The 12,235-nt window shown below is 43.3% G+C and overlaps 1 protein-coding gene across 9 annotated transcripts in view; it reads left to right on the top strand.

The window, feature by feature from the left end:
• Positions 1-11,729, top strand: part of LOC149308774 (rho guanine nucleotide exchange factor 9) — a 147,518-nt gene extending 135,789 nt beyond the window's left edge. For 8 of the 9 annotated variants that reach the window (XM_089536439.1, XM_089536438.1, XM_089536446.1 and 5 more), the window contains 4 exons: positions 1,115-1,246; positions 4,840-5,083; positions 5,691-5,759; positions 7,772-11,729. In XM_089536439.1, the coding sequence (XP_089392565.1) occupies positions 1,115-1,246; positions 4,840-5,083; positions 5,691-5,759; positions 7,772-7,953 (627 nt within the window). In that variant the 3' untranslated portion in view covers positions 7,954-11,729. The remainder of the gene's footprint in view (positions 1-1,114; positions 1,247-4,839; positions 5,084-5,690; positions 5,760-7,771) is intronic. The other variant, XM_089536440.1, reaches the window with a different exon arrangement.
• The last annotated feature ends 506 nt before the right edge of the window (positions 11,730-12,235 follow it).

Below are 12,235 nucleotides of genomic sequence, written 5' to 3'. Positions count from 1 at the left end.
TGCTGAGACTCCAGACTAACACTGCTGTGTATCTAGATCTTTGGAAGGCAGATGTTTGCAAGGAAATAGCAGTGTTAGTTCGTTGCAGCATCAAAGGGGAAAGAGGAGAGAGAAAAAGGAATCTAGCAACACCTTTAAGACTAAAAGCATAAGCTTTCATAGATATCAGTCCACTTCAGATGCACTCAAAGAGTGATATCGAAGCCACAGATTTGTAGGCATAGTTACACAGTTGTGGTAGTGGGATAGACTGTCATAGGATAGAGAAAGATGCATTTGGGGTATTTGGGAGGAAAACATCATTTTGGGGTGTTGATCATAAAGGTACTAGCCAACTGTTGGGCTTGTTTTCTCTTCTGCATAGGCACAGCTACGTTTGTGAGTTGCATTTTTATCAGCTTTATATCAGATGGTGTTTGATCTTGGCATGTGATAATATTTGGCTTGACACTTTATACGGTTGTTTGGTTGGTGGAGATAACATGTAATAGTGTTTAGCATTTGACGCTTGCGTACCTGATATAAGATCTTGCCTAAATATTTCAGACATGCATGCATGCATCAAAGCTCCCATGCATATATATATATATATATATATATATATATATATGAATTTAAAATATTATTTTATATCATTTCATGTTATTTATGCCACGTTTCTCCCAGATTAGGACCCTAAGCAGCTCAGGGAACAAAATCAATTAAAACTATTGTGCCGTTTAAAAGAAAATTAAATGAAATAGTCACAATAGAGACCATATAACATTATTTTAAAATGGACAAAGTTAAAAAATAAATCAAATTAGAATTTGGCATCCTAAGTGCAAAAGAGAACTGGAATACTCTCAGAGTTTCAAGGATCTGAGAATATTCATTTCAATTCTTGGAGAATCCATATAGAAAGCTTTAGAGACGTAGTTTCAGCATCATGCTCGATTCCTGGCTGTTCCCAACTCTATTAGCTGAAACCTTTCCATGGTGCCAGCAATGATATATCCTGCATCAGTTTTACGCTCCATGCACCACTGGACATGATAGCTTTCCTTGAGGTAACAATGTTGTCAAATGCCCCAATGTCAATCACCTATATTTCCAACTGTCTTGTGTTATCTAGGGAGACGACATCTTGGACCGCAGTTCTGAGCTGATCTACACAGGAGAAATGTCCTGGATTTATCAGCCTTACGGACGAAGCCAGCAGCGGGTATTCTTCCTCTTCGATCACCAGATGGTCCTCTGCAAAAAGGTAAGGAGATCTTCCATTTCCCTCTGGATGCAGAAATGTCTGATTGATTGACTGACTGGTTGATTGATTGATGATTGATTGAGTGAGCCATAAGCCAACAATGTGATGCAGGATCAGTAAAAGCTAATGTAATTCTAGATATACTGCAGTTTGACAGCACTTGAAAACTGCCATGGCTCAATGCTGTGGAAATCCTGGGATTTGTAGTTTCTTGGGGCACCACAGCATTCAGATAGAGAAGGCGAAATAGGTCATAAAACTACAACTCCCAGAATTCCACAGCCTTGAGCCACAGCAGCCAAAGTGGCGCCAAACTGCATTGTTCTCGGTTAAGAGGATATCATACAGACTAATGTCAGCATATTTTTCTTTCTCCTGTATGATTTTTTTAATGCATCCTTTGCCCGACGAAGAAGCCGGCGGAGCTTGGAAAGCTTGCGACGTGTGTTTTGTGCATTTTGGTTGGTCCGGCAAAGGTATCGCCGTTTTGTGGATTTTGGATGTTGTTGTACTTTGCACATGAAATGGGGCTCCGCTTGTGGAAGTCCATGGATGTGACCGTTGGACTGAATGCATTGCAGCGTGGCATAAAAAGCACAATTGAATGTTTAAGAAACTTGCGCATGCATAAGATACCAACAGGACTCCAGCCTCGGTGCGCCAGCAAAAATGTAATTAAAAGTCCCTGTGAGGAAGGGGGAGTGCGCTCTCATGTCGCAGCCAGGGATCACATTAGGATACAGCAAATGTTATCCTTCTGCCACCAGGGATTCCGCATGATGAAGGAAGCCGCGACTTCTTCTGACAGGTCGGCTTTTGAGTCCCCGGTCTTCCTGCCTCCGTCTTTCATGTTGATGTTTATTAATTTTAATAAGGCCTCTTCTGTCAAGGTGTCAGGAGTTCAATATTGGAGCCTGCGGGCGGAGATGGGTAGTAGCTCCCTTTCCCAGACAAAAGGTGGTCCTTGCCGATTATTCCATTAACTTTGATGTGATAGAATTGGGCTTTCATTCTTTCCTGCGTGGAACTCGGGGTATATTCATCCGGATGACTCACCCGCTCAATTGGGTTTGCTCTCCTTGTGGCAGAAACAGTACCTGGATAGCATCGCCGTGCCATTGTTATGGCTTTAAGAGCCGTTGCGCATTGCCGTGAACCAAGATATGAACCAAACAGAAGTGAGAAATTGCATCTCGGTTGCAGGGGACCCTTGGTATCTGCTGGGGTTTGGTTCCAGGACCTTCTATGGGTACCAAAATCCATGTTCAAGTTACTTACTTGCTCCTTTTTCTTTTCTATTTAATATGTCTTTCATGCAGTTAAAAGTCAATACCTCTTGGCTAATCATCTCTCTCTTTCTCTGCCATGTTCATGTAATGGTTTACTGTGTAGACACCTGACCCTTGCTTAGACAACAGTTTATACCTGTTGCATTTGCAGGCAAATCTCCAGAATCTACTGGTATTACCATTTTCATCAGCATCTATCAGCAAAACCTTCAGCATTTACCAGCAGATCAACAGTATCTCCTGGCAAATCTTCAGCATCCACTGCTGCATCTTTAGCATCTACTAGATTTTCAGAATCCACTGGTAGTTCTTCCTTAAATACAATACTACAGTATAAGTAAAACGGTGTCCCTTTTATTTGGGGCATGCATATATATATATATATATATATATATATATATATATAATATCTTCATGCTGTGGATGGTTGAATCTGTGGATAAAGCATCTGTGGATATGGAGGGCCAACTGAAATGGTGATCAAGGATTATCGCTGTTTAATTCAGATATAAAGGAAGTTAAGCTGTTGGGAATCAGAAACCTTTGCTGGCATGCAGCAGAGATTTAGCAATATATCCTGAAGATCTATCAGCCGATGCTGAAAATGTGGCAATAGATGCTGAAGAACTACCAGCGGATTCTGCAAATCTACTAATAGATGGTAAAAGATACAGGAGTAGATGCTGACGATTTGCCAGGAGATACTGTTGATCGGCTGGTAAATGCTGAAGATCAACAGCTTGCAGCCCAAGACCCGCTTATGGTTCCTCTTGTAAAACACCACCTTTGTTTGATTTTGCAGAGAAGAGTGATTTTAAAAATTTGTAAGGTTATTATGTGCTTTTCCAGATAAAGTTGCATCTTTTATATAATCAGCTGCTATTTTTTTCTTCTTCCTCTCGGTGAGCTGGCATTTCTGGGAGGAGGTCATAGAAATGATTTAGGAAAGTAGGGCTAGGTTCTTTTTTTGGATACACGGAGGCTTAGTCACACGCTCATTCATGGGAAACCATCAAGGATTGTTACATTCGTCAAGTAAAATTAAGATTTGGATCATTTACAAATCTGTCTTGCAAAATGGGTAAAGATGGGAGAGGCTCCATTGTAAGAGGGCCGTTTGCTAACATCTGCATTTCCAGTCTTCTGTCAAAGCGTTTCTTGTAAGATCTCTCCAAATATTTACAGAGCTCCCCATTCGCACCCAGCTGCAATGAGCTGCCAAGCCAGGCAGACGGATGGCTTAGCGGATGCCAGTCGCTCAGCAGCAGCAGCAGATACCAGGCCGTATCTGGCATAACCCAAGGGAATTAAAGACAACAGCCACGAAGCAGTGAGAAATGAATTGCTGTTGTGTGCCTTCAAGTCATTTCCAACCTATAGCAACCCTAAGGCCAACCTATTATGGTGGTTTCTTGGCAAGATTGGTTCAAAGAGGCTTTGCCATTGCTTTCCTCTGGGGCTGAGAGTATGTGACTTGCCCAAGATCACTCACTTGGTTTACCATGGCCGAGTAGGGATTTGAACCTTGGTCTCTGGAGTCATGGAGTCATGGAAATGACTTGAAGGCACACAACAACCACAACCATAGCCAATTAAAGCAGCGTCAAACTGGATATATGACATGTGTGCCTTGAATTAACTTTGTACACACACACACACACGCACACACGCGCACACACACACACACACACACACACACACACACCCTTCAATGACTTGGGCTGCATCCACACTGTAGTTTGGCGCCATTTTAACTGCCGTGACTCAATGAAAAGGAATTCTGGGAATTGTAGTTTTAGGAGATACGTCGCCTCTCTGCAAGAGAGTGTGGGTGCCTCACAAAACTACAAATCCATAGCATTAAACCATGGCGGTTAAAGTGGTGTCAAACTGGATTACTTCTGCAGTGTGGGTGCAACTTTGGATCCAAGCCAGATTCAGCGGTGCTTAATCCAGTCTAGACCCTGAATCTAAATCAAGGTTTGGAAATCCAGATCACCCGTGCTTTGGCAATGGGAAGCCACATTGACAATAACTTATCCTTTGGAGGGGAGATTTTTCATACATCTGCATAGCATTTGGAGGCATGGTAGACTCTGAAGATGACATGAAATGGCTGGAAATGCCAATTTGGGATGGTAGGATGAGGCTGAAGGATGTTCACAACTAAGCACCCAACTGTCATGATTCATAGCTAGTCATCTTCCAGTCTTTGATGACTTGTTCAATCTCCAGATGACATACGAGTCACGAATTTAAGTCTGCCCTAATTTGTAAAAGCCTTCCTTTCTTTTTCCCACCTAGGATCTCATAAGGAGAGACATCCTCTACTACAAAGGGCGCATTGACATGGATAGGTATGAGTTTGTGGATATAGAAGACGGGAGGGACGACGACTTCAACGTGAGCATGAAGAACGCCTTCAAGCTTCACAACAAGGAGACGGAGGAGGTGCACTTGTTTTTTGCCAAGAAGCTGGAGGAGAAACTGAGGTGGCTGAGAGCTTTCCGGGAGGAGCGGAAGATGGTGCAAGAAGATGAGAAGATAGGTACGGTTGGGAGATTTCAACAGGATAGGAGGATTGGTTTGGTTCCCTGTGGATACCAAATATTATGGGAACTCAAGTCCTAGTATCACCAGTGGACACCAACGTGTGTGTGGCCACATTGGTGTGCTTCTGTGCCATTGAAAATAATAGGGGGGGACATCCACGGATGCGCCAATCCAGAGATAGCTGCCAATATGGAGGAGCAACTGTATTACAATCATAGAATCATAGAGTTGGAAGAGATCGCAAGGTGATTCCCAAAATGTGGTCCTCCAGTTCTTTTGGACTTTAGCTCCCAGAATTCTTGACGATTGGCCAGGCTTTCTGAGGCTTCTGGGAGCTGAGGTCCAAAACACCTAAAGGACTGAAGTTTGGGAACCACTGATCTAGCGCAATGATTTCCAAACTCTGGTCTTCCAGGTGTTTTGGACTTCAGCTCCTAGAAACCCCAATAGTCTGGGATTTTGGGATCTGAAGTCCAAAATACCCGGAGGACCAAAGTCTGGGAATCACTGAATAAGGACTTGGCCCAAAGCACTTGTGGACTTGACAGAGGAGCTAGATTTCTGGTGTGTTCAACCCCACTGTTTTCTCCTTCCTTGCCTAGGTTTTGAAATTTCCGAAAATCAGAAACGGCAAGCGGCAATGACAGTAAGGAAAGTCAGTAAGCAAAAAGGTAACTACCTGCACACAGTGAGTTTGGTGGGTGCAGCTAAGAATATTCCACTGTAGTTTTGCACATCCAGCTTCATTCTTCTTCTCTTTAACGTTCCTACCATTTCCTTTTCATGTGTGTACATGCGCATGTTCATACAGCATGATGCTTCAAAGTATCTCTGGCTTGGAGGCATTCAAGCCAACCAACTCATTTCCTCCAATCTGCCAAAGGCCACCCAAAAATCCATTCTCAGTTGACTTTGTATTAATTGTATTTATTATTATTATTATTATTGACGTGGCAATTGTTGTCTGAGCTTCTCTCTCAATCTTTCCCCGCGCGGGTCTTGAGAAAAACAAAATGTCCACTTTCTATCCATCCAGGCTTTTCTGCATATAAGAATTAATTAGTTTCTAATTCCCTCGTTGGTTGCGGCAAAACTTTCCTTGCGCAGAATGATGCTTCCACAGCACTGGGAATTCCTTTTGTGATGCTTCGTCTTTTGTCCTCTGTCCTCCGGAGGATCAAACTGAGCAAAACAAAATTAAGATGGGATTTGGTTCCTGGTTCTGTTGGGTCTTCTTTTCCAAACTGAAGACATCAATGGGGGAGGAATATCTTAAATGATGTTAATACCCCCACTCACTTAATGCTGTTTTAATCTCAGCTTTTGTAGGATTTTAACGAGATGTGTTTTTAATTGTGATTTTGTGCCTTTTTTAAGTCCCCTTAAGTCCCAGTGAGAAAAAGGCGAGATATCAATAAAGCGATGGAAGGATGGATGGGTGGTTGGTTGACTGCATCCTATTGGGTCCAGTTAAAGTGGAATCATGGTATTATTGTTGTGTTGTAGCATTATTATAATTGTTGTTGTGTAGCATGAAAGGTGCTGGAGGAGAGTTCTGCAGATACTGTGGAGTAATAAAAAGACAGATAAAAGGATCCTGGAGTAAATCAAGCCAGAATTTCCCCAAGAATGACTAAAGTGAGGCTGTCATACTTTGGATTTATCATGAGAAGACATGATCTACTAGGAAAGACAGTAATGTTTGGTAAGATAGAAGGCGGTAGGAAAAGTGGAAGACCCCATCCTAGATGGATAGACTTGATCAAAGAAACCACAGCCCTGAATCTGCAAGACCTGAGCAAGGCTATGGAGGATAGTGTGTCTTGGAGGTCTCTCATTCATGGGGCTTCCATAAGCTGAAGTCACTTTGATGGCAGTTGGCTCCATAATTACAAATATAATATACAGTGCGCCCTTGGCTTATTCAGGGGATCCGTTCTGGACCCCCCACGTAAGCCAAATACTGCATATGCTCGAGCCCCATTCACTTGAATGGGGCTCGTGCACATGGCGGCGGGTGGCGCGCGTGTGCCACGGGCGTGCACCCCTTTCATTCAAATGGGACGTGCCACCCCTTGCGCTCTGCATGGCTCTACATGAGTTTGAGCATATGCTCAAACCCGCATATAGCACACCCGTGTATGATGTGGGTGCACTGTATATATTTTTGTATAGTATTTGATGACAGTTAACAACAACAAAGTGTGAAAGGGCTCCTGGAGCCCACAGTGATGCACTTATTTGACCTTGCAGGGTTTGTTGTCGTGGTTGTGTGCTCTCAAGTCATTTCCGACTTATTGCAACCCTAAGGCAAGCCTATCATGGGGTTTCCTTGGCAAGATTAGTTCTGAGGAGGTTTGCCATTGCCTTCCCCAGAGGCTGAGAGAGTATGACTTGACCAAGGTCACCCAGTGGGTTTCATGGCTGAGCTTGGAATCGAGAGTTGTAGTCCAATGGAGGACCTATTTATTTGTCCTTTGAGCAGTCGACAGTATCCTCAGCGCTCTCCTCCAGTACATCTCAAAAGAGTGTATTCTCTTTATACCCATTTTCTTCACTGTCCAGCTTTGGTAACCATACACAGAAATCAGAAATTGGAGTATTCTGACATGCACCTTTTCCTCCTTCTGTCCTGCCCGCCCGCTCCTTCTTCGCCCGCTTTCCCCTTCCTCTCTCCGTACAGGAGTTGGCTACTCGCGATCGGTTCCTCCCGCTTACCCGCCGCCCCAGGATCCGCTAAATCAGGGACAATACTTGGTGACCGACGGCATAGCCCCCACCCAGGTCTACGAATTCGCCGAACCCAAACGCAGCCAGTCCCCGTTCTGGCAAAACTTCAGCAGGTTAACGCCGTTCAAAAAATAATATATAGAGTTTGAGGTGGAGAATTTTAAAATAATTAAAAAATAAAAATAAAAATAAAAATAAAATTTTAAAAAAATATATTAAAAAACGAGAAAAAAATTATATTTATAGATGGACCTTTTTTGGAAAAGCACTGTCGCAACTTAAAAAAAATACTTATATCTATATGGATAGATATAGATATATATCTTTTGAAGGACCAAAAATGTTTTGTTGTTGTTGTTGTTGTTGTTGTTATTTTGGGGTAATAGTCTCCACTACTATATCCCCTGGAAGCACCAAGTACTTCTGCTCATGTATCCTATTTTCTTTGGGCACCATTGGAGTCACTGTTGTTACCGTCGTTCTTTTCTTTTTATACTTTGCGTTTTGTCTCAGAGTTGTCTCCCGCAATGATTTCTTGTCCGTCTGCATTCCCTACCTCTGATTTGTTCCATACAGGTGTATATTTCTTTTGTCCAAGTTTTATTTATGGATTGCCTATGCTTCAAAGGGGTTGGCTACAAGGATAGGGGAAAAGACCGATCTCTTTTCCTTCCATCTCAGGCCTGCAGCCCATCATGGATGCAAATCTCCGGGAATTGCTTCTTTGCCCAAAGACACAGAGATGCGTCTCTGGGTCCCAATGATTTCCATGGAACGAGCTCCAATGGTTTGCTGGAGTGACTGCACCATTGAATGTTTATAAAGTTCTCCGTTAAAACAAGCCTGTTGCATTTGGTTTCTCCTATTCTGTTTTGCATCCATGCTCCCGTGTGCGTTGTGTCATGAATATGCCACTCGGGTCTTCTGTTGCTTTTCACTGTTTCAAAAAAGGGACCGTAGGCGCATGGCTTTTCCTCTCTGCATGCTCCCTTCCACTCCTTTCCTTGCAAGAAAAGAAGTTGCAAAGCTGAAATGCTAGATGGATTTTGTCCCAGGCATGCAAGGAGGGAGGGATGGTTCAAGAGAGGTTGGGGTGGCTTCCGGTTCCTTTGTAACGAAAGGAATCCTGTCTCTTTGGCACTGCGTTCGTTTTATTTGTGCTCTGTCCCTTCTTCATATGTGGTTTGAGCATAACCTTCTTCTTAAAAGGAATCCTAACAACACAATTCAGGTGGTTCCCATTTTGGTTGCACATCCTTTTGTATACAGTTTTCTGAATTTGTTCCTATCTGTTTTTGTTGTTGCCGAATGTACCCAGTGCTCTAAGTGACACAACCCACAGAACCTAAAGATTTGCAGGGAAGAGCTACATCCTAGGATAGATTCAGGTGCCTCTCGGGTCTCAAGAAATGGCCAGTTTTCCTATTGAGACAAAAAGAAAATACCCAAGTGAACCCATCCCTTATACCCTGGAGGTGATACCGCTTAATGCCCCATTGATCTCTGTTTAGAGACGCACCGGCCACAGTGACGACAAACCATTATGGAGACCTCATTCCCTGGCCTTTTGTTTTGATCCCTTGTTTTAGCCTGAGGTCTGCATTATTACTGCATTAGCCAGTAATAACTAGCTATTAGTGACAGGATCAATGCTTCAGTAATCAAAAAAACATTTTCCCACAATTGGGAATGCATCAGATTTGTAGAAACAGCCCCATGCTGTGTTGCTGAATCAACCTCCTAGTCCGCACCGTAGTTCTTTGGACAGAGATATGTTAGGACTTACAAAAACCCAGTAGCTGGTGTTTATGCGCACATCAGTTGTAGGAATAATTTTCGGTGGAGTCCCGATCGAGCATTCAATCTTTTGCTCCCTTTTTCTTTCCCTGCGCTCTCTCTCTCTCTCTCTCCCCTCCCCTTCTATGAAGAAAAGGCATTTTGGAAAGCCATCTTGTCAGTTTCAACTATATGTGTCCTAGGCTGCATCTACGCTGCAAAGTTAATGCAGTATGACGCTGCTTTAACTGTTGTGGCTCAACACAATGTGAATCCTGGGGTGTGTAGTTTGGTGAGATGTTTCGCCTTCTCTGTTGAAGAGCTCTGGGGCCACAACAAACTACAAATCCCGGGATTCCACAGCATGGCATCCTTGCAGTCAAAGCAGTGTCAAGGTGCACTAATTCTGCAGGGCAGATTCAGCCCTAGTCCAGCCAAAGGTCAGGATCCTTTTAGTCGTCATTTATTTTACTACTTCTTTTGCCTTTTCAGTTGCCAAAGGTTGGGGGGCTGTCGGGGCGGGGGGGAATTAACCAGCGTATCTGTTAAGCCTGTTCATTTGCTGTTTTGTGCCTCAGAGAGCGAAAATGAAACATCCATTATTTTTATGAGAAGAGGCTTCCTAAATGTTCAGCACTAGGGGAAACAAACAAACAAACAAACAAACAAAAAAGAACCCAACATCGTCACACCATTATTTGCATCATACATCAAGACTCGCTTGGTCTGGCAAGAACTCCTTCTTGGCCTCTCGGCTTCTTTCCAAAAAGGGGGGGGGGGCAAAAAAACCCAAAGCAAACCCCACAGACCCCAAGGGGAAGAGATTTGCTGACGGAGTGCCAAAGCGGAGCAGACACTTGGCTTGCATCCCTAACCAAGAAGGTACTTTTGCCCCGGCTAGCGACATTCAAGAGCACACCTCCTTCTCCAAACATCATCAAGGTGCTACATGGAACGAAGCGTCATCGCAATGAAGAAGCAGCCCTATGGGTTCCAGTTTTACTACCTACCTACCGACCATTGCTCTTGAGGACCAAGGTTGGGTCCCTTGGCTTGCGTCCACCAAAGCTTCCATCGGACCAAATGTGGAAAGGCGGGTGTTGGAGAGATGAACAGGAGCAAGCCTGTCGCATGGACTTCAGCGTTTCTCTCCAAAGCCCAAGAGAGGAAGCTTGCCACCACTTCATGGGGTGCCACCAAGTATCCGACCAGGAAGGTTTCCAAGACTCTTGTTGCGTCGTCCAGGATCCTGTTGGCTGAAACAAAGACCGTAATGACCCTCTTTCCTCCGACCAACGATATGCATTCAACCCACCCGCCCCACCGCCCCCCTTGACTTTGCAAATACAACGTATTTATCATCGAGATTACTGTCTCCTTACCTTCTTTTAAATTTTAGGGGAGGGGAGATAAAAGAAGAAGGAACGCAAGAATCAACCTAGGTGCATTGAACAGTTGTAAATAGACAATAAATAGAAGACGAAGAAAACAACAACAACAACATATCTTTGAAATCGGTTTCAGTTCTTGGATGGAGACTCGCCATCCGTCGCAATGTTATTGATAGTACACTGTGGTGCTTTTGAGTTTCTGGTTTTCGTTCTCTTTATGCTCAAGTCATCTTTTCCCCCATTGCGGCTACATTTCAGGGAACATGTATATTTAGTAGCTATTGTAAGTTCTGCATGACGTCACCAAGCTTATATTTCCTCGAGCGGACGAGAAATAAGCCTCGTTGGAGCTTTAAAAAAGCATGACGGATCGAGAGACGGACTCATGCCAGGGAGCGAAAGCGAGAGGACGGGAAGAATGCAATTCCTAGTTTTTGAGGCCAAATGCTGAGATTTTAATTTTTGATTATTATTATTATTATTTTGGTGGGAAGCGGCTGTTTGCAGTCTGAGCGAACAGACGAACCAAGGATTTGGGTTAACCCAGCCGAATTCCCCACTTGCCAGTTCTCTTCTTTTCTTTCTATGGGATGGTTTGACCCCTCTTGTCAAACAAATGTCAGAGTTGTGTGTATTAAAACAAAACAGAACAAAACAGTGTTTTAAAATAATAAAAAAAGAAGTGTTGTAAAGACACTGAGCCTTATGAAAAAATAAAATATTTATGGAGTCAAATAAAAAGAAGTGAAAAGAAATCTCCAAGCATTTCTTTAAAAACACAAATGTTTCCCTCCACAGATCTGACCTATGTTTCGTCTTTATTCTAAGGCAGTGTGAAAGTGCTTATGATGAGTATCTGCAGTGTTACGGATGGGGAAATGATGCTCTGTTTTTATATCTGTGCATTTTCTGTGCTCTCCGCGCATCACATTGAGAGGTGACCAGGACTGCTACGCCGAAACAGATTCAAGGGTGATCTGAAGCACTTCCACATGGCAGGTTTATAGCACTATGGTTCCCACTTAGTTGCCATTATAATATCCTGTTGGTTGTTAGATTCTGCACTTTAGCAATGTTATTTTAGGTGGTGCCCCATCAAACATCAAATCCCAGGTTTATATGGCTGGTAGTTAAAGTGGAATCGTGGCACTATAATTGTGTAGTGTGCCAGAGCCCATATAATCGATATGGTTTTTAGCCATATAGTTCACAGATTTTTGTTTCCAACATTGAGATCCAAAACTGAAGTT

The sequence above is a fragment of the Sceloporus occidentalis genome, unplaced genomic scaffold (assembly GCF_023333645.1).
Source record: "Sceloporus occidentalis isolate IW3139 unplaced genomic scaffold, rSceOcc1.0.p SCAF_8, whole genome shotgun sequence".
NCBI lineage: Eukaryota > Metazoa > Chordata > Lepidosauria > Squamata > Phrynosomatidae > Sceloporus > Sceloporus occidentalis.
Note: the sequence above shows the minus strand (reverse complement) of the source record. Positions and strands in the feature narration are given on the sequence as shown.